The sequence below is a fragment of the Serinus canaria genome, chromosome 3 (assembly GCF_022539315.1).
Source record: "Serinus canaria isolate serCan28SL12 chromosome 3, serCan2020, whole genome shotgun sequence".
Lineage (NCBI taxonomy): Eukaryota > Metazoa > Chordata > Aves > Passeriformes > Fringillidae > Serinus > Serinus canaria.
The window spans coordinates 97,917,952-97,935,961 of NC_066316.1; the positions used below are offsets into that span (position 1 = coordinate 97,917,952).

Sequence of the window (18,010 nt, forward strand, 5' to 3'; positions counted from 1 at the left end):
TCTTGTACATTGTTTAAGGGTGCAGCTGGGCTGTCCTTGGTTTAAGTGAGCTGTGGTAACTGATATTCCCACTGTCTCTCTAGAGTATGGATCACTTTGATGACATTGGCCCGAGTGTTGTGATGGCTTCCCCAGGTATGATGCAGAGTGGCTTATCCAGGGAGCTGTTTGAGAGCTGGTGCACAGATAAGAGAAATGGAGTCATTATTGCAGGGTACTGCGTTGAAGGAACTCTTGCTAAGGTGAGTTGCTAATGCACCACAACCTCTGAATGAGAGGTAGCATTGACTAGGTTTTGAAAGAATTGGTCAATAGGAAGTGTCTTTATTTGATTTACTGCGATTGTTGTTGGGTATATATGAGTACGTAGTCAAAACTGATTGCTTTTGGCTAATACTAATGAAAAGTACAGACAATTTGATAATTTCCAGTGATGTTATATAGAATAAACTTTGCTAGGGGCAGTTATCTTGTCATGAGAAGGAATCACTGGTACTTTAGACCTCTCCACTGCTTAATTTTTCAAGAAGGTAGCCCTATCCTAATTCTAGAGAAGCTGATATTAAGTCTAACACTACTTATATGTCAGAGACCAGACTGCCCTGTGCACCTTGTGCCATTGACCATCTGTAGGGAATGAAATCCTTCCAAATTCAAGCTGCTAAGAGCAACCACAGCATCTAATTTTGCCTTTAGAGGTAGAAACAACACACTTGTTACTGTTTTGATACAAGTCACAGAGAGATTTATCTGGAAGAAGCATGAGCCCCCAGAACAGCTGAAGATGCACAAGATGAAATGGTATGTTGTGTCTGTGTTTTTCATGTGTGAGTGTGTGTTCTGGGAAATTTGAGAGATTTTTTTCACTGCTTCATATGTAACAAGGCTGCCACTATTATTTCATTGATTTTTGAAACGTAAAGCATTAGTTATACAGTGTGCGTAGAAGGCTTTACTTTTTTTAATTAAGGTGCTTTTTATTTTCTAGCACATCATGTCTGAACCTGAAGAGATCACAACTATGTCAGGGCAAAAACTCCCACTGAAGATGTCTGTGGATTACATTTCTTTCTCTGCTCACACAGATTATCAACAAACCAGTGAATTTATCCGGGCCCTGAAACCTCCACACGTGGTCAGTATCCATGGTCCATGCTGCCCTTTTCTCCAGGGTGGGATTCATCAAACCAGCTCACAGCCTTGAGTTAAGGCAGGGACTGGTGTCTAGCAGTAGCCAGCACCCCTGTGCTTTGAATAATTAAAGGTGGAGATTTTAATCATTTTTTGTCAAGTTACCTTATCAAAGTAAAAATAAACTTGTTCTCGAGTGTATGCATGTGGGATCTCTGGGGATGACTGCAGACAATGGTGTAGGCCATAATCAGTTTCAGCAGTGTTGGGAAGTAAGATGCAGTATGGAACAACGCTAAGCTGGGGCTGCTGGTGTGGGAATAATTCACTGGAATTGGCTCTGAAATAAATAAGAAAACATCAATTGAAGGTATGTGCAGACAGCAAAAGACAAAGGCAGCACTTGAAGGGAAAAGCATGAGCAAATCATGGGAAGTAGAAGGTGTGGAGGACCAGAATGTGAAAATGGCAACTAGGATCTGAAACTGGTGGTGAAACAATGTGCATACATGGATAAGAAAGAAAAAAATTACAGAAGAGAAGAGAATTAACTTGGCAAAGAAAATTGTGAACTGTGAAGCATCCTCTTTGAATTGCATGTGTATTATGTTTATATCTATCTATATCACACAGACACAAAAATATAAAGCTAACTGACTTCTGTTGAACTTAATACTTCCCTTTCATAATACAACAGTATATTTGTGTGTGAAAACTTAAATGGGATCTCTGTAATGCACTCTGCTTGGTAACGTGGATTTCTCAACTAATACTCAGGGCTGTGAAATCCCACCCTTCAAATAATGCAGAGAATTCACAGACACAGAACTGTGATTGAGCTCATGTTTCCTACATTGTGACCTCATGGAATTGCATTTTTATAAAGATGAAATTGAATATGGCAGTTTTCTTGGATAACTTGCTTTCTAAACATGCCTGGTTGGACAAATCATTTTGCTAAGAGGAAAACTTTTTTATAGATTTTAGTTCATGGTGAGCAGAATGAAATGGCCAGATTGAAAGCAGCATTGATACGGGAGTATGAGGATAATGATGAAGTTCATATAGAAGTTCATAATCCTAGGAATACTGAAGCTGTGACATTAAACTTCAGGGGAGAAAAACTTGCCAAGGTATGAAATCAGTATTTTCTTATATGTAGAACAGTATTTTCTTCTGGTGTAAAAACTGCATATTATCTTTGTAGCCTCTATTTTTAATTGATTTCAAATAACATGTCCAGAGTCTCAAAGTATGTGAATATTTTGTGTTTAGTGGTGTTTGGTTCAAAGGTTTTTATTTTGAGGGTGTTTTTTGTTGTTGTTTTTTATTTTTTTTATTCTTCACTCTTACAAACTTTTCTTGTGTTATGTCTCAGAAAGTTTTGAGGTTACTCCTTTTGTTTTCAGAGTTAACTTTATACTCTGATTTTTCTTAGAGAACCATATTTCATCTCCATAATTACTTGAAGCTGTGAATGCTTCATATTGCTTGTTGCACTATATATGTGTTTTTTCTCTCCAGGTGATGGGCTCTTTAGCAGATAAGAAACCAGAACAAGGACAGAGAATTTCTGGAATCCTAGTTAAAAGAAATTTTAACTATCACATCCTTTCTCCATGTGACCTCTCCAGTAAGTACAGACAGTCATGTGATCAGTGGGTAATTGAAACTTATCGTGTCATTAAAACACTTATAATTCTGGGTTTTTTTCCTGCAGTTTTGTTTCATAAGCAATTTGTGAACATTTTAGTTTTATTTCTTATTTGCCATAAGTTCTGAACTATTGTAGTGAGATGAAATGCATTTAACTCATTCACTCAAAATTTTTTCGGTCTCTAACAGAAAAGAAGGAAAATTCCATTTCCCTTCTGGTTACTTAAAACCTTTTCCTCTGAAAGAATATGCATAAAACATTCCAGTGAGAAGCAAAAACCACCTCAATCAATATTCCTACCATTTTCTAAAATGTCATTAGTTTTTAGTGTAAAAAGCTACAGAACACAGAAAAGATTTGTGTAGTCCCATATGCCTTTTATTAATCAGGAAATTGATCTATTCTCAGAATAGAAGCTGAATTAAATCTGAGGTCAGAAGAGCTTGGGGGAAGGCAGTTCTGCTGCCCTAGTTCATTATTTGTCTCTAACAGGTTAGATAATAAAACAAGCTGGTTTCCTAACCACAAATATATTATTTATCTTATAACAGGTGTACCACCTTCCTCTTTACAAATTGTCCTTTTCAGCCCCCTTGTCTTAAACCTATCAATGCTATTATTTATCTATAATAAATTCTGTTTACTAGACAGTAAATTCAGAGGAGTAGTTTTTAACATGCACTTTCTCAAATGGTTTCAGATTACACGGACTTGGCGATGAGCACTGTGACCCAGACCCAGGCCATCCCCTACACAGGCCCTTTCAATCTGCTCTCTTACCAGCTGCAGAAACTCACTGGTGCGTGCTGGGCAGGACATGGCCACGAGTTACACTGGCCAGTCTTTACAACAACTTCCAGTCTTCAGAGATCTTCTGAGTAGAGATGTCTTTGTATTTTACAGCTTTCTTTAGACTATGCAGCTTCTGCCAGATGCAGTTCATGAGTGTAACGCAGCTTTGGGGGGGATTCTACTGCATTCATATTAAAAAGTGATAAGCATATAGCAATGTAGAGCATAGGCTGATTTCTGCCTCTGTCAGCCCCCAAAGTGAGTGCTCTGGCCACTCTGATGGAAACTTTATTAATTGATCTTGTATCTCTAGCCCCAAATGGAATGGCTAATGCCATCCAGTTAACCAAAACAAGAGCTCTGCCCAAAACAAGAGCTCTGCCCTCCTTTGGGACACACAGCCTTGTCTGTGCCTCCCCAAGAGGCACGAATTGGCTTTTCCTGGATGAGAAGCCATTTAAACCTGACATTGGGATGATCCCCTGTGCCTCTCTCTGGCTTTCTCAAGGGTTAGGGGCAGCTCCTCTGCTAGGTAAACACACCTTGCAGATTCCTTTCCCATATTTAATGTTCAGAAATTTTTTAATTCTCTAGTGTCAGAATCTAATTCATGTCACTAGTGAAGAGAACACCTATATTCAGTTGAGGTTCAGGTCTCATAACCCAAGTGCTAGCAAGCACACAAGTGCTTTTCATTTAAGCTCTATACTAATGTGAGCAATGGATTATCCTTTAAGGGGGCAAGAGCTGGTTACTTCTGCAAATGGAGCAGAATTGACTAAATTCCTCATGTCTTTTCTTTTTTGTTGGTGTACTCACTCAGTATACTAAGCTAGTCAAATAAAAGAATTCAAACCAAGTAAAGTGGCCAAAATTAATAAAAAAACCCTAAACAATCCAGAACAAAGAATATTGTCAGATAAGGAAAGAGAGTATGGGGTTCCATTTTGTGAGCTACCCTGAGCAGTTGTGATAACAGACAACCCCTCTTATTCTTCAACTGACTTATTTTCTTAGGCAAATAAGGTTAGTCTTGCTTCCAGTATAATTTCATTATTGCTAACCATTTGTTTTCACTTCTTAGGTGATGTAGAAGAAATAGAAATCCAACAAAAACCAGCCCTGAAGGTTTTCAAAAATATTACTGTGATCCAGGAACCAGGCATGGTAGTCCTTGAGGTGGGCATTGGTGAGGGAGAAAGAAGTATTTTCTTCTCCAGTTTCTTCAAAATAATACCATAGAGATGCCATGCAGAATTGAATGTTTTAAGGAGTTTTCTGTTGTATAACAAGTAGAGCAAAAGCTAGAGCAAAATTCACCTTAAGCTGTGGTCCTGTGTGCATATTTGATTTATCCAGTGCCTCTTGGGATTTTTTTTTTGTTTTGTGGGGGTTTTTTGTTTTGTTTTGGGTTTTTTTTGGGGAGGCGTTTTGGTTTGGTGTTTTTTTGTTTTGTTTTGGGGGTTTTTTTTGGGGTTTTTTTTTTTTTCTCTATCTCATGAGTATAATGGCAGATTTGGTGCCCTTTTTTCATTTTGCAGATAGTAATTGGAAATAACATCAAATGGTATTTCTTCCTTCCTCAAAGAGTTGTGGTAATTAATTATTTTGTAAATATGCTCAGAAACATTCAAAAGCTTGAATTTTTCATGGGAAGTTACTGGAGTACACCCAGTTAAAAGTAGTTAATTTGGTGTGAAAAGTATGACAGTCATTTGAAGGTGGAATTCAGAGAAAAGCAAAAAGGAGAATGCAATTTATGTTATATTGTCTTTATGCTGCATTATTCACTCAGTCTAAATCATGGTTTTTTTGTTTTTTTTTTGTCTTCTAGTGGGTGGCAAATCCTGCTAATGATATGTATGCAGACACTGTGACAACAGTGATACTGGAAGTTCAGTCAAACCCCAAAATACAGAAAGGTATAAGTTTAGTGCATGCTTATTTAACTGAGGAATTTCTTCCTTTATTTTTTTTACATAAAGCTGAGAGGGAAGTAATGCCTTCTAATAGATTGCAACCCCCTTATTGTATTTCCTTGCCTTATGGAACTTAATTGGGAGTAAAATTTGCTACTTAAAACAGAATTACAGGTTGGTCTTCATTATTTGTAACACGTTCATTTGTTGAAACTTTCTCTTAACATGGCAACTATAACTGCCTGTGGAAAACATGGCATTACTTAAAATAAGTTTTAAACCTTGTACAAAAAACCTAAAGTGATTAAGTTTTGTGTGGTCCAATCCAGGACACTTTTTGATTCTATGATTTGATATGGACAGATATTTTCACTGGATTACCTCTGTTGTCTTTCTATTATATATTTTAATAATTTTTTTTATAGTAGCAGTCAGTGTTCCTTGGGGTTTCGTCCCATACCTGACTCAACACATTTTAAAAATCCTTTCACCTGAGTTTATAAATTCCCATCACAGTTCTTACTTTGTTTGGAAGGATTTTCCAGTCACCTTGACCCGAGTAAATTCAGAGTGTAATGTTCTGATCTTGGTTGTGATAATTTTCACTGCGTAAGTCCTTCTGGCCATGTCCTCCATGTTCTGCTCTGTGAAACTATCGAAAAATAGAAATTTTATTTTTGAATGAGATACTTTGACCTCCTCTTTTTTTTTCTTTTTTTTATACAGATGGAAAAAACCATTTCACTGTTTGGCCAGATTTTTTAAATTTCTTATTTTAGTATCTGTCTTACCTTGTATTTTTGTAGTCCACACTTTCTCTGAATGATTTTTTAGTGACAGTATCTGGATTCTCCACCTGCCACCACCCTGAAATTATTTTGTTGTATTTTTATGTACACTTAAGCATTATCTCCCATGTTGTTTAATGGTGCTGATTTTGTCTGCTAATCTCAGGTGTGGCTTCTTTCAGTATTTTTTTGTTCTTATTTGGGGTATAAGCATTCAAAAGAGTTCTTGCAGTTGTGTATTTTAGGGTTGTACACCGGATCAAAAGAGATCAAATTAAGATACTAAGTTATTGTTGCTTAGCTGACCATGTGCCTGTGTTTACCTCATTCCCAGAATAAAATTATATCTTGCCTAGTATGTTCAGTTACTGCATCTTATCTAAGGAATAGTAAAGTTTAATATATTTATTCGTTTTTTTTTATTATTAAGATTTAAGCTCTGTCACTTGCAGTTGTAAAATTTTTCAAAGAATTAATCAGAAACTTACTACCACTGTGTTCTGAACTCTTCAGCTGATTTAGAAGTACTGAAAACCAGTTTTTCACAAGACTTAATTTTTGTATCCCATCAAAAAGGTAGCAATTTTCTCAACTACCCTTTCCTTCAGACTTCTGACTCTTTATCAAATACTTAAATAATTAAGTTCAAAAGAAAATAACTTGTTTTACACTACCTCTTAATTTTGAAACTAGGTCTAAAATAAGGTATTGTTTTTATTTCAACTTCTCTATGCTGAAATATATTCCAGGAATGTCTGTGCTTATTACTGCTGCTCACATTCAGTATAAAACAAAACTGTCCAGTTTTATTCATTTTGTTTTATTCTCTGCATGCTCCCAACCTCCGTGATGTGGTAATTTCATGTAATAAGAGAAAATGGAGGGAATATAAACAAACAATAAAAGTAAATTATTTTCTCTGTTAAGTAAAGGATATGTGAGATGTAATGAGTGTTAAGAATAAGCAGGAGAAGTAAAAAGAATGTGAATTGTGAAATTTTTTACTTTAAAGTATGATGAGAATAGGAATATATAATGGAATGTATGCATTTCCTTGACTTATTTTTTTAAGTATGTTTTTTAATAAATTGTTTAAACATAGTTGTTTTTTTTTTAAATTGTATTTCAGGAAAGTCAGTTTGTGAATAGTATCTATCAATTAGCCATTTTTCCCTTCCAGTAAATGTCTGTGAAAATAATTTTTTTTCTTTTCAGCTGCAGTAAATAAGATTTCCAAAAAAATAGATATGGATGTATATAGGAAGAGAATGGAGATCATGCTTCAGTAAGTTGATGTGTATTTTTCTAAAGGAAAATGAGCAATGTTAACCACATAAATAGAATAGTATTAGTATAAAAGGGTTTAAAGATAGTTATGTAAAAATACTTCATGCAAATTTACTTCAGTCTAGTTTCTGTGAAGGTCAGGCATTAAGTAAAGAAAGAGGTACAGTAAAAAGTTCTCAGCACCATTAAAATTTTGAATACAGAGCCTAATTATGTTTTCCAGAAGCTGATTTTTAAGTTGTCTCCAAAAGTTATGCTACCAGTGGTTAATGAAAACAGCTTTGGATCACATCTCTTTTAAAATTACCCTGATGGGTATTCTTTTATTTGTGTAGAAATCTTGCCTCTTTTGAAACCAAAGGAATCCTTCCCTTTGTTTATTATGAGATTATTTTGGTAAAATTCTTACTGTTATTTGATACCCACTGTCATAATAATGATTGATCTTTTTAAATACATCAGAGTGAGTTAAATAGTTGTTGCTGAAAGGTGATACTCACCTGCCAAAGTGACCCCAGGGTTAATAGAAAAACCTAAGTTTGCTGTTTGGCTGCACCTTACACTCCTGGGTCTTTGCTATAGGGATATGTTTGGAGAGGACTGTGTGAGTTCCAAAGATGACTCTGTGCTGTGCATCACCGTGGATGGAAAGACTGCCAACATTTCCCTGGACACTCGGGTTTGTAAAGCAAAGCACTTCTGTGTGTGCTGTGTTCAGCAGTCTCCTGCTGGCACACAGTGCTGCCTACACGGCCATGTACTCACTTGCTAAGGAAATGTACTTGGTATCAAAACAGAGAGCATTCTTAACTAAAAGTGCTAGCAATGTTTGTGCAACAAATGCAGTACATTTGGGAAAAAACCCAGTATTTTTTAGCAGCTCATTTATATGAAAAAATTAATAAAGAAATATTGTAGAAGAGAAACTAAGTTAACCCACAATTTTTTTTTCAATGCTTTTAAAGCATGGCTCTGGTCTGAATAATTGAACAGTTACAGGGTAGGAATGTTGTTAATAACTTTTTTTTTGTCATCTTGATTTTGTTTGGAGCTAAATTAAAGTCTGAAATACAAAAAGAAATAATGTATTAATTTAATAGCTTACAGAATTGGATGTCATCCATGTTAGAAGGGTGCTTTAAGAAGCAGTCACACCTAGTAATTTGAATAATTTAAAACTGTAAAGAATGGTTAAAGCCATGTACTTCATGTTCTTAAGCATTTTAACATATTGACTTTGTCATTACTAATAACATATTAAACATAGCTTGTGTATTGCCTCTATTCATAGTAATAATATAATGTAAATTCATTCTATGGACCACATGCTCTCCTTAAGGGATCACAACAAATGTTTTAAGTGTTCTACAAACCCAGAAGAAAAGGTTGGCCGCTGCCAAAAATTTGTTACCTATTGAAACAAAACAAGTGAATGTTAATTATCTTAAGAAAATAGTGAGTTACACTGGTTAATACACAACTTGTGCCATCTCTTTTCAATTCTTTAATAAAAAATCCTACATTTCAGTCTGTACATAGTACAGCAAAATACAGGACTGGTGAAAGAATTCTTGAAATTAAGATAAAAGTAACTAGACTGGAAAAGGATGCAACTGCTTAATCAAGAAGTTTGATCTTTTTTATAATACGTCATTATTGTTAAAAGATTTGTGTACTGACCGAAAGCCCAGTGGCAGTTCAGTTGCAGCAGGGTCTATCTTTGCAGTACATCCTATACAGTCTGTGTTGGCAATGGAAAGCTTGTGCCATTGTGAACCAGATTTTACAAGGCAGACCTGTCTTTCATCATATGTGTATGTATCTTATAAAACTTTATTTGCTTTAAAATAAAAAGCTGTTTAGTGCAGATCTGACCGGCAGGACACATGCATTTTTTCTCCATGTTAACACAGTGCTCTCACAGTTAACACGATTTCAATAACATTGCTAGATAACATTAAATGTATGTTTGCTGTTATAGGTGCCCTTTTTCCTCCCCCCAAACCTTTATGGTTGGAAAAATCAGAAGAGTAACAAGTTAATACTGAATTAAAGGAGGTATAGTCTTAGAGTCAAGAAAGGCCACAGGACCAAGAACAGTATTACTACTCAAATCCTTTGTTTTTGAGGTAAAACAGTCAGGAATGTAGAACAAGTTTCATGTTTGTGGTGGATATATTTCTCTAGGAAAATTTGGTTTAGTAAAAAATTAATTTACTTGGATTATTTTTGTGTAAATGTCATCATGTGAGTGGGAGCATCAGTGTGGTGCCTGTACCTCTAGTGACTGCATGTGTTTTGCAGTGTTATCCTGATACAGTGTGAGTGAATTCACAGATAAAACGAAATCTCCAGGAGCTGAATCTTGTGTGATTCTATTTGATTTTGAATCCAATGTAATCCACAAAACTTTAGTGCATTTCACACAGCAGTTTTGAGCATAAGACTTGAAATTAAGCTTCTTGTTCCTCAGCAGGACTTACTTGAGTCTTCTCTGAGCTCCTCTACGTGCTGGAAGACTCCTGAAAAAACATACACTGCTGCTCTTGATAATTTCCATGGCTGCTTTTTGGCTTCCCCTTTGGAGCATTCCTTGGGTGCTGACAGGAGCATGAAGTGCCCACTGTTGTAACATCCTTCTCTTTCTGTTCCCAGACAGTTGACTGTGAGCCTGGGAGCGAAGATGACGAATCCCTTCGTGAAATGGTGGAACTGGCAGCACAGAGGCTTTATGATGCCCTCAGTCCTGTATACTGACCTCTGTAGATACTTAGGATGTCTAAAAATATCTTTTAAATTTTCAATTTATTTGAGCTATTTTTTAAAAGTAAATAGATTTTTTTTTCTTGAATAAGTCAAAGGTTTCAATTTTGTGAATGTGAAAGCACTGAGTTATTTTACAGCTGTTATGAGGTTGCTGATCAATTATGTATTTGTGCATATAGATGCAATTAAATCAGGCAAAGTGTGCATATGTTCTCTTATGTGCACGCAAAAGAAATAATTCTTAACCTGATACAGAATTACAAAGATTAAATGGAGTTTTGTATTTTTGAATATTAAAACTGGTTGGAGGATAAATTTGATGTATTGAGTTTACATATATAGTTTTGATTCTGTTGAGGAAGTGATTGCCTGCATGCTTGTATCTACTTGAAGTCAAAAGGGTCTTGAGCACAATTGAAAACTGAATCCATGTTTGCATGGTGGGGGGTTGGAGCTTTAAAATTCAGCCTGCTGGCTTGCCTTTAACTGGGCTGGAGGACAGGGAGCACTTGTGACCTGTGACAGCCTTGGTGCTCCAAGCCGCTGCCCACCCTGGCCTGGGAGAAGGGACACGGGGTATCAGATACTGCAGGACACAGAGCAGAATTCCAAATACAGTGGCATTGATACTCTTGAGATAGCTGCAGTTGTTGTCAAACGATAATCCTCGTCGTAGTAGTAGTGTTAGACGATTAGCAAAATTAACGACACTTTCCTCCCCAAATTGTGTTGTTAGCAGGCTAAACATGAAGTATTTTAAATGAGGCAATTGCATTTTCTTAAGAAGGAAGTCTCTCTTAGAAACAGATAAAGAACATGAAATGGGGCGCGTTCTGTCGGGAGCGCTTCCAGCCAGCACGGGGGGGTGTGTGAGGGGTGGGTCCATGGCTGCCCGGGCGCGCCCTCCCCGCGCCCCGGCGCCACTGAGCCTTTTAAAGAGGCCATAAAAGATTGAGTGGAGCTGGAACCTGCACCCGGTTTCCAACCGGGGCCTTCCACCGGCCCCTCCCGTTTCCCGCTGCAGAGGAAGCGGCGAGGCCGCCGCTCCCGGCGGATGTCCGGCCGCGGCCATGGCGCTGGCGGAGGCGGGAGCCCGCGGGCGGCTCCTGCGCTGGCCTCGCGTCCTGCTCTTCGGAGACTCCATCACTGAGGTAGTGCCCGCCCGCCTGGCCTGGCCCCTCAATTCCCGCATGGAGCTCCCTGGCCAGCCCGCTCCCCGCCCCGGGGCCGGCGGCATTCCGGCGTTGGTCTGAGCTCCGGTGCCCGGCGGCGGGAAAGGGACGGTCCTGCGGCCGCAGCCGGGAGCGCCCTCGGCCCCGGTCACAGCCCCGGAGCCGCCCTGAGGCCTTCGCGCCTGGTGGGCCAATGTGAGATTCGGGGCTGTCTTACAGCAATTCCGGAGGCGCGAAGGTGAAGGTGTAGCTGGGATGTTGCGGTGTCAGGGACATTTTCCGTGCGGAATGCCCAGCGTGCCACCCGTGCCGCCTGCAGGGAGCTGGATCTGCCCTGGCGGCTCCTGGGGCATCCCTGCTCCCCGCGTCTAGCTCGCCAGGCCGGGGACTGCTCCTCCACTGAGGTGACTGCACCTGGTGAACATCTCTGAGGCAGCAGCAGCTTCTTGTCGTTGATTTTGGGTCCCTGCCTTCTGTTGCATGGGTTGTGTGTGGGTCACGGAGCTGCTCTGATGAAAAAGTAACCAGAGCCCAGGTTTATCTTTAATAGGAGATGGGTGTCTAAGCCGACTCACTGCAGAATTGTTGCAGAGAGGATGGTGCAGCAGTGGGAATAAAAGGAAGGAATTAGTTTTTCTGTTTCGGGAAGAGGTGGGTATTAAACTGAGCTCTATGAAGAGGGAGGATTATTGAGAGGTGCTCTTCAGAATGAAAGGGTCTTAGAAATACAGTAGAAAAATACTCCAAACATAGCAAACCCTCACTGGCCAAAATGAAACTATAGTCCAACAGCAGGCACTTTGGCTTTTGAAGGGACCACGGGTTCATCCCTCCAGAGGTACCAGCCCTGTGTTGCCTCAGAGGCCAGTGGTGTGCCTGGGTAAAACCAGGAGTGTTTGACCTCCGAGGGACAGGGCAGGGAGGGAGGAAACGCACCAGCAGCAGTGCTAGAGGCCAAGCACAAAAGCTGTTCAGGTGGGAAGCTGCCAATGGTGGGGCTAATCTCTGGAGAACAAGTTCTTCCAGTGAAGATCTAACCATTTTCCTTGTTTTCAGTACTCCTTCCAGGAAAATGGCTGGGGGGCATATCTTGCTGAGAGACTGGTCAGGTAAGAGCTTAAATTTCAAAAGTAAGCTTCTTTCTAGAATGACTTTCTAGCTTGCAGAAAGTCATGGAGATTTTCTAAATGAAAATCAACAGTGGTTAATACTTAATACATGTTTATTTATTGACATTTATTTATTTAGTGAAGTGCAACTGCCTTCTGGGCATCATGTCCAAAACTGGTGAAAATATTCACTGGGTGTTTCCACTCAAAGCTTGAGTGGAAATGAAAAATCCCTTAGTGATGGTCAAGATTGTTGTCCTGGTTCCACGGTATAGCAGGTAAACAGTACATGTGCAGCCTGTGTGTGCACTTTCAAAGCATAATCCTACTGAAAACTCACGTGACATCTCATTTTCCTGAGAGGGATGGAGGCAGATGGCCCGACAGAATGGTTCAAACCTTCCAAGGTTTTGTTTTGGTGGACGGAGAAGAGATGTTCTTTTTGATATGTCTCTGTTTCAGGAAATGTGATGTTGTGAACCGTGGGATCTCAGGGTACAACACCAGATGGGCTAAGTTGATTCTTCCTAGACTGATCACTGAAAGTACTGGTGCTGACAGTATTGCTGCAGTTACTATTTTCTTTGGAGCCAATGACAGTGCTTTAAAAGGTAGAGTAGCTTGCTTTCATTTTCTTTTTTTCCTGTGACCTGTTCTCTTAGAACAGTTTTACAGTTTAGCAGAATAGGCAGAACATTTCAGAATAGGCTTTTCCTGCTACTTCTCTAGGAACTGATTACTCTCTTTCCGTTTATACAGAGGTTTGTTTTCTGTCATTTCATTTGTATTTAAACTATGCAGTGCCTTCCATTTCTCTCCCTATCACCAATTTTTAATACTAGAAAAATAAATTTCAGGAGGCTCAAGACTTAGTTGTGTAGCAGTTGCCTAAAATTGGAGTTGGGCATCCAGTTGTTTCTTCTGTCTTTAAAGGAGACTGATGAGTTCTCAGAAGATGGGCTGAGGAAAAGAGGGAAGGTAGCATTTGGATTCTCTTTCAGATAAGCATAGCAGGATGCAGAGTCTAATCAAAATTATACCATCAGTGCATGAAGGACTGACTGTATGTCCATGGGACTTTCCAGAATTTTCTCTGCATCCAAGAATATTGGAAATCTCAGGTTTTGGTTCCGGTGAGGTTTGAGGTGATGATATTTTCTGATACAAAGTTGTGAAAAAAGCATCTTAAAAAACCCAACTGTTGGGTTTTTTTTTTACCTGTGCCTTATTTGCCTGTTGGAAATGCTGTCTTAAAACTCTTGATTTGTCTGCTTTGGGTCTCAAGGAACAGAATTTTCCTACCGCATCTCCTGAATCCATGATTGAGGGGAACTGCATACTGGAACTGAGTGTCCATGGCCATACTGTGTAAAAGTGCTGTTATGCTGTGCAAGAAGCCTGCAGGGAGCTCAGCTCCACTGATGCATGTGCTCCACCCCTGACAGAGCTGAACCCTAAGCAGCACGTTCCTTTGGAGGAGTACGCCGCCAACCTGAAGAGCATGGTGCAGTACCTGAAGTCAGTAGACATTACTGCAGACAAGATTATTTTGATTACACCCCCACCTCTTCAGGAATCAGCTTGGGAAAAGGCATGTCTTGCCAAAGGTAAAGGAGTGATGATGATGGGAGGAATTTCTGCATTTTACTGGTGGAGTGTTAAGTGACAGATCCCAGGTTGTCAGGTGGTTTCCTTCATGTGTGTGCCATATTGCAGTCATGTTCTCTGACTAGTTGGAAAAGGGCTGCTGTTTTACTAAAAAACTTCTGGATAAGCTCATGGAGTAACTGCCAGGTAATTACAAACATGTTTTCCAAAGTGTTGATTGATGTGTTAATGCACAGAACTGACAGAAGTGGCTGCCCTTTAAGAGTTCTAGGACATGCTGACAAACCCTCATGGGGTTTGTCAGCATGTCCTAGGCAGATTACATTGTGTCCCAGCAGCCTCCAGAGTAATACAAATAATTGAAGAAGTGTTGGCATTGTGGGCCTTAGAAAAGTTTTTACTGGGTACAGCAGATTTCACATCTGTTTGGATAAGCAGTAATATCCCAGCCAGGTTTATTTTAAAGTTAAAAGAAACAATACCGGAGAATATCATATTCTAAAGATGCTAATAAAAGTGCCTGAAAAAGAAGAAAAAGGTAGTTAAATTATTTCCCATTATGTTATTTGAGCTAATTCTAAAATTAGAGACATAATAGCACCACTTGCTTCATGTTACTGAGCTGGTGGAAATTGCCATAATCCCATTGACTCCAGCAGTGACAGTTTTTACCTCCTGAGAGTATGTGCTCTTTTCTCTTGGGACACTTTGTCCTGTTCTTGCAAATTTATAAAAAAACAAATACATAGTGCACAGATATACAGAGCTGGTACATTTGTGTCACGGTTTTCTATGATTTTGGTGCTGTTGCATATCCTGAGTCATGTTTTCAATCAAAGTAATAAAACTTTGAAGATGACCCTAAGTTTAAACTGCATTAAATTTGTATGATTTTGCATTAGGAGGCTTTGATGTGATGTCAGTGTGAGCACACCTCAAATGCTGCTTATCTGGCTCCCAGCTGTCAAGGAGCACTTGTAATGTTAACCAATTTTCCTCTTAAAACTGTCCTTTTTTGGGGTAGGAGAGGAGGAAACTTGACTTTACAGCATTGAATCAGATAGCATGTGTCTAAAAGAGAGTACTGTCTAGGGATGGAACAAAAGACAGGGTGATCTCAGATCATGGACCACAAATGAAGTATTGTAGGCACAATAAGCAGCAATATCAGACCATCTCCCCTCCAGAACCAAGGAGAAGTTTTCTCCCTGTTCCTAGTTTTGTCAGATATCAGAGCAAAGGAGAGATGGGAAGCAGGAGCATGGTGATGTTCACAGGAGCATTCATCCAGGTGTGATGAAGCAAGAGGGCTACTGCAAGGAGCAGTTGCATGTGCAGTCAGATAAAAAGCAGAAGGCAACTTGTACATACATTTCCATTTACTTAACTCTGTTTTACCTGCCTTCGTAGGTGTATGAAGACTTTTAAATCTAAGCACTGCTTTCACCTGAAGCTTGCCAGAAAGTGAGAGCTGTGGGCAGCAGAATTATAATGTCTGCTTGTTGCTGTTGCTTCTCTCTCAAGCTGATACATTTCTTCAGAAGAGGCATTTTCAAGTGACTCAGAACCGAAGGGTGCCCTGAAAAAGACCACACAAGCTGTAGCTTCCAGCCACTTACATTGCTGTGCTTTGGATTTAGTTTGTGATTGGTCATGCCTGCTGTTTTAACACCTGATGCAGATGGTGTGTGCCACAGAAGACAGAAATGGTGCTGCATCAGTGGTGGGTGCTGGATGTTGTCCTTGTTTCTGCTTGGCAGGTGACAAACTGAACCGCTGCAATGCCACCACGGGGCAGTACGCCCAGGCCTGCGTGCAGGTGGCCAGGGAGTGTGGCACAGACGTGCTCGACCTCTGGAGCCTGATGCAGAAGAATCAGGTATGACGAAAGCAGAAATAACTGAAACTGTCACAAATTGTGAAATGCATCACTTAGCACAGAGGAACCGGTGGTGCTGCATTATCACTGAAATGCTACAAAGTACATCCAAATTACATTTTAGGGAAGGAAAAAAATAATCCAGAGTGCTTCATAGTTGGCAGTGAGAAATAAAACTGTATACAGTCTGGCCGTGGTGCTTGGTTAGCAAATATCTAGAGTACATAATACCTAAATAGCCTTTTCCTTGAACTTGAGTCATGGAATAGTTTAGGTTGGAAGGGGTCTCTGGAGGTTTCTTGTCCAGTGCTGGGCTAATTTCAAGGTCACATCTGGCTGCACAAGGGTGTTGCTGATGCTTCTGACCAAATACCCAAACTCATCCATAGGTAAACTGCAGACTTCCTGTGAGCAGATAACTCTAGTTTGGACCCTGAACATTTTCTCTCCCCTGCTCTTCCCAATGCAGTAGACTTTTGCAGTTGATTTTTGATTGCATCACTTAATCCTATGATCTTTTACTGATGAATAGCAGTGATTTTGGCCATCAGAACATTCTCTTAACATTTTAACATAAACAGTGAAAAATAAAACCAGTTTACCAGCTGGCTTTGAAGAATTACTAAAGGCTGTCTCGTTGCAGCTAGCAAATCCATTAATATATGGTTTTAACCTCACTTTAGGATTTCTCTTCCTATTTGTCGGATGGTCTTCATTTATCAACAAAAGGCAACAGCTTTCTAGCAGCTCAGCTTTGGTCACGCCTGGAAAACAAACTGTCTGCCCTGCCTTCTCTGCTTCCTTACTGGCGTGATGTGGACCACACGAACCCCGAGGCCAGTCTCCTGTGACAGCCCTGCAGGGAGGAGCCAGGACAGCCATGATAGACAGAGCCAGCTCATTGTGCAGAGGTGCTGCAAACTGTGTCCTCAGGGAACATGGCACTGGGGAGTCTCCAACAATGCTCTTCTCTGTCTCCTTCTCTTGGTCTGTGGGAGAATAAAGGTGAGACCACTTGGGTGTGTCCTGGGTTTTTCTTCATGCTGCTGTTGCCAGGATAGCTGTGGGGATGAGTAGCTCTTTCCTTGGAGGACTCAGAGGAAAATGATTCTTAGCTGTTCTGTGGCCAAGGGATAGAGGCTGCCCTGAGCAGTTCCTGGCCTTGCTGAGCTTTGGAGACTGCTCTATGATTAATAGCATCTACTTGCTTTGAGCACAGAGGAGCTCGTAAGAGGCAGTAAGTAGAGTTTGTCAAGAGCTGTTAGTGTCAGTCCAGATTCATTTATTTGGATGTAATACAGCAGGAACAGCAGTTCCCTAAATTTTACTGTGGCTTTGGTATTGATAGAGAGTAGTTTAGAGTAGGGCTTTTAAAATTTAACTTACTCTGGCACCAGCATCAGCTTCTTTATACCCAGCTCTTCTGTGTAGGCACAGGTTTCAGACCATTGCATGTTTTTGGGCAGTATAAAACTGGTGAAATATGACCTTGGAGAAACTACTAGAAAAGGCCTGCATCTCTGCTGACAAAGCTGCATCGTATGTCATTTGCCATCAAGAAGACCTTTTAAGTGAGTTGTTAAAATAATTTTACAACTCATCTAATATGTAAGTACTGCAGACTATGCAGGTTTTGGCCAAGGGAACACAAACTACAAAATGGCCTTTACAAACAAACCCCATTATCTGCAACCTAAATGAAATTCAACAAATACGGAAAAAAATGGTTTGGGAAATGATTGAGCCAGATAGCAGCAAAAATGAGGATACAATTAACCGTGCATAAAAATCAAATGGTGTTATCACTGCAAATATAACCCCTCCATAATTCTGGGCTGTATTAACAATTATGTTGACATGGAACAGGTGTGCTTATTATGTGGGGGGTGAGAGAGTAATGAG

General features: G+C 39.8%; 2 protein-coding genes across 2 annotated transcripts in view; both read left to right on the forward strand.

Moving 5' to 3' along the window:
* Positions 1-10,675, forward strand: part of CPSF3 (cleavage and polyadenylation specific factor 3) — a 19,812-nt gene extending 9,137 nt beyond the window's left edge. Inside the window, 10 exon segments of the mRNA XM_009095087.4 lie at positions 84-242; positions 989-1,135; positions 2,112-2,264; positions 2,656-2,764; positions 3,489-3,587; positions 4,665-4,759; positions 5,415-5,502; positions 7,503-7,572; positions 8,157-8,253; positions 10,230-10,675. Coding sequence (XP_009093335.3) covers positions 84-242; positions 989-1,135; positions 2,112-2,264; positions 2,656-2,764; positions 3,489-3,587; positions 4,665-4,759; positions 5,415-5,502; positions 7,503-7,572; positions 8,157-8,253; positions 10,230-10,331 — 1,119 coding nt within the window. The 3' untranslated portion in view covers positions 10,332-10,675.
* Positions 10,676-11,347: 672 nt separating this feature from the next.
* On the forward strand, positions 11,348-17,124 carry IAH1 (isoamyl acetate hydrolyzing esterase 1 (putative)). The gene is made up of 6 exons (XM_009095098.4): positions 11,348-11,491; positions 12,569-12,621; positions 13,084-13,232; positions 14,067-14,228; positions 15,990-16,108; positions 16,792-17,124. The coding sequence occupies exons 1-6, from the start codon at positions 11,411-11,413 to the stop codon at positions 16,957-16,959; spliced, it is 732 nt and encodes a 243-aa protein (XP_009093346.1). The 5' UTR covers positions 11,348-11,410; the 3' UTR covers positions 16,960-17,124.
* Positions 17,125-18,010: the final 886 nt, after the last annotated feature.

Coding starts and splice junctions, on each gene's coding strand:
- IAH1 (XM_009095098.4), top strand. CDS start 11,411: ATGGCGCTGGCGGAGGCGGGAGCCCGCGGGCGGCTCCTGCGCTGGCCT. Junction 12,622..13,083: donor CTTGCTGAGAGACTGGTCAG/GTAAGAGCTTAA, acceptor TCTCTGTTTCAG/GAAATGTGATGTTGTGAACC. Junction 16,109..16,791: donor GCCTGATGCAGAAGAATCAG/GTATGACGAAAG, acceptor ACCTCACTTTAG/GATTTCTCTTCCTATTTGTC.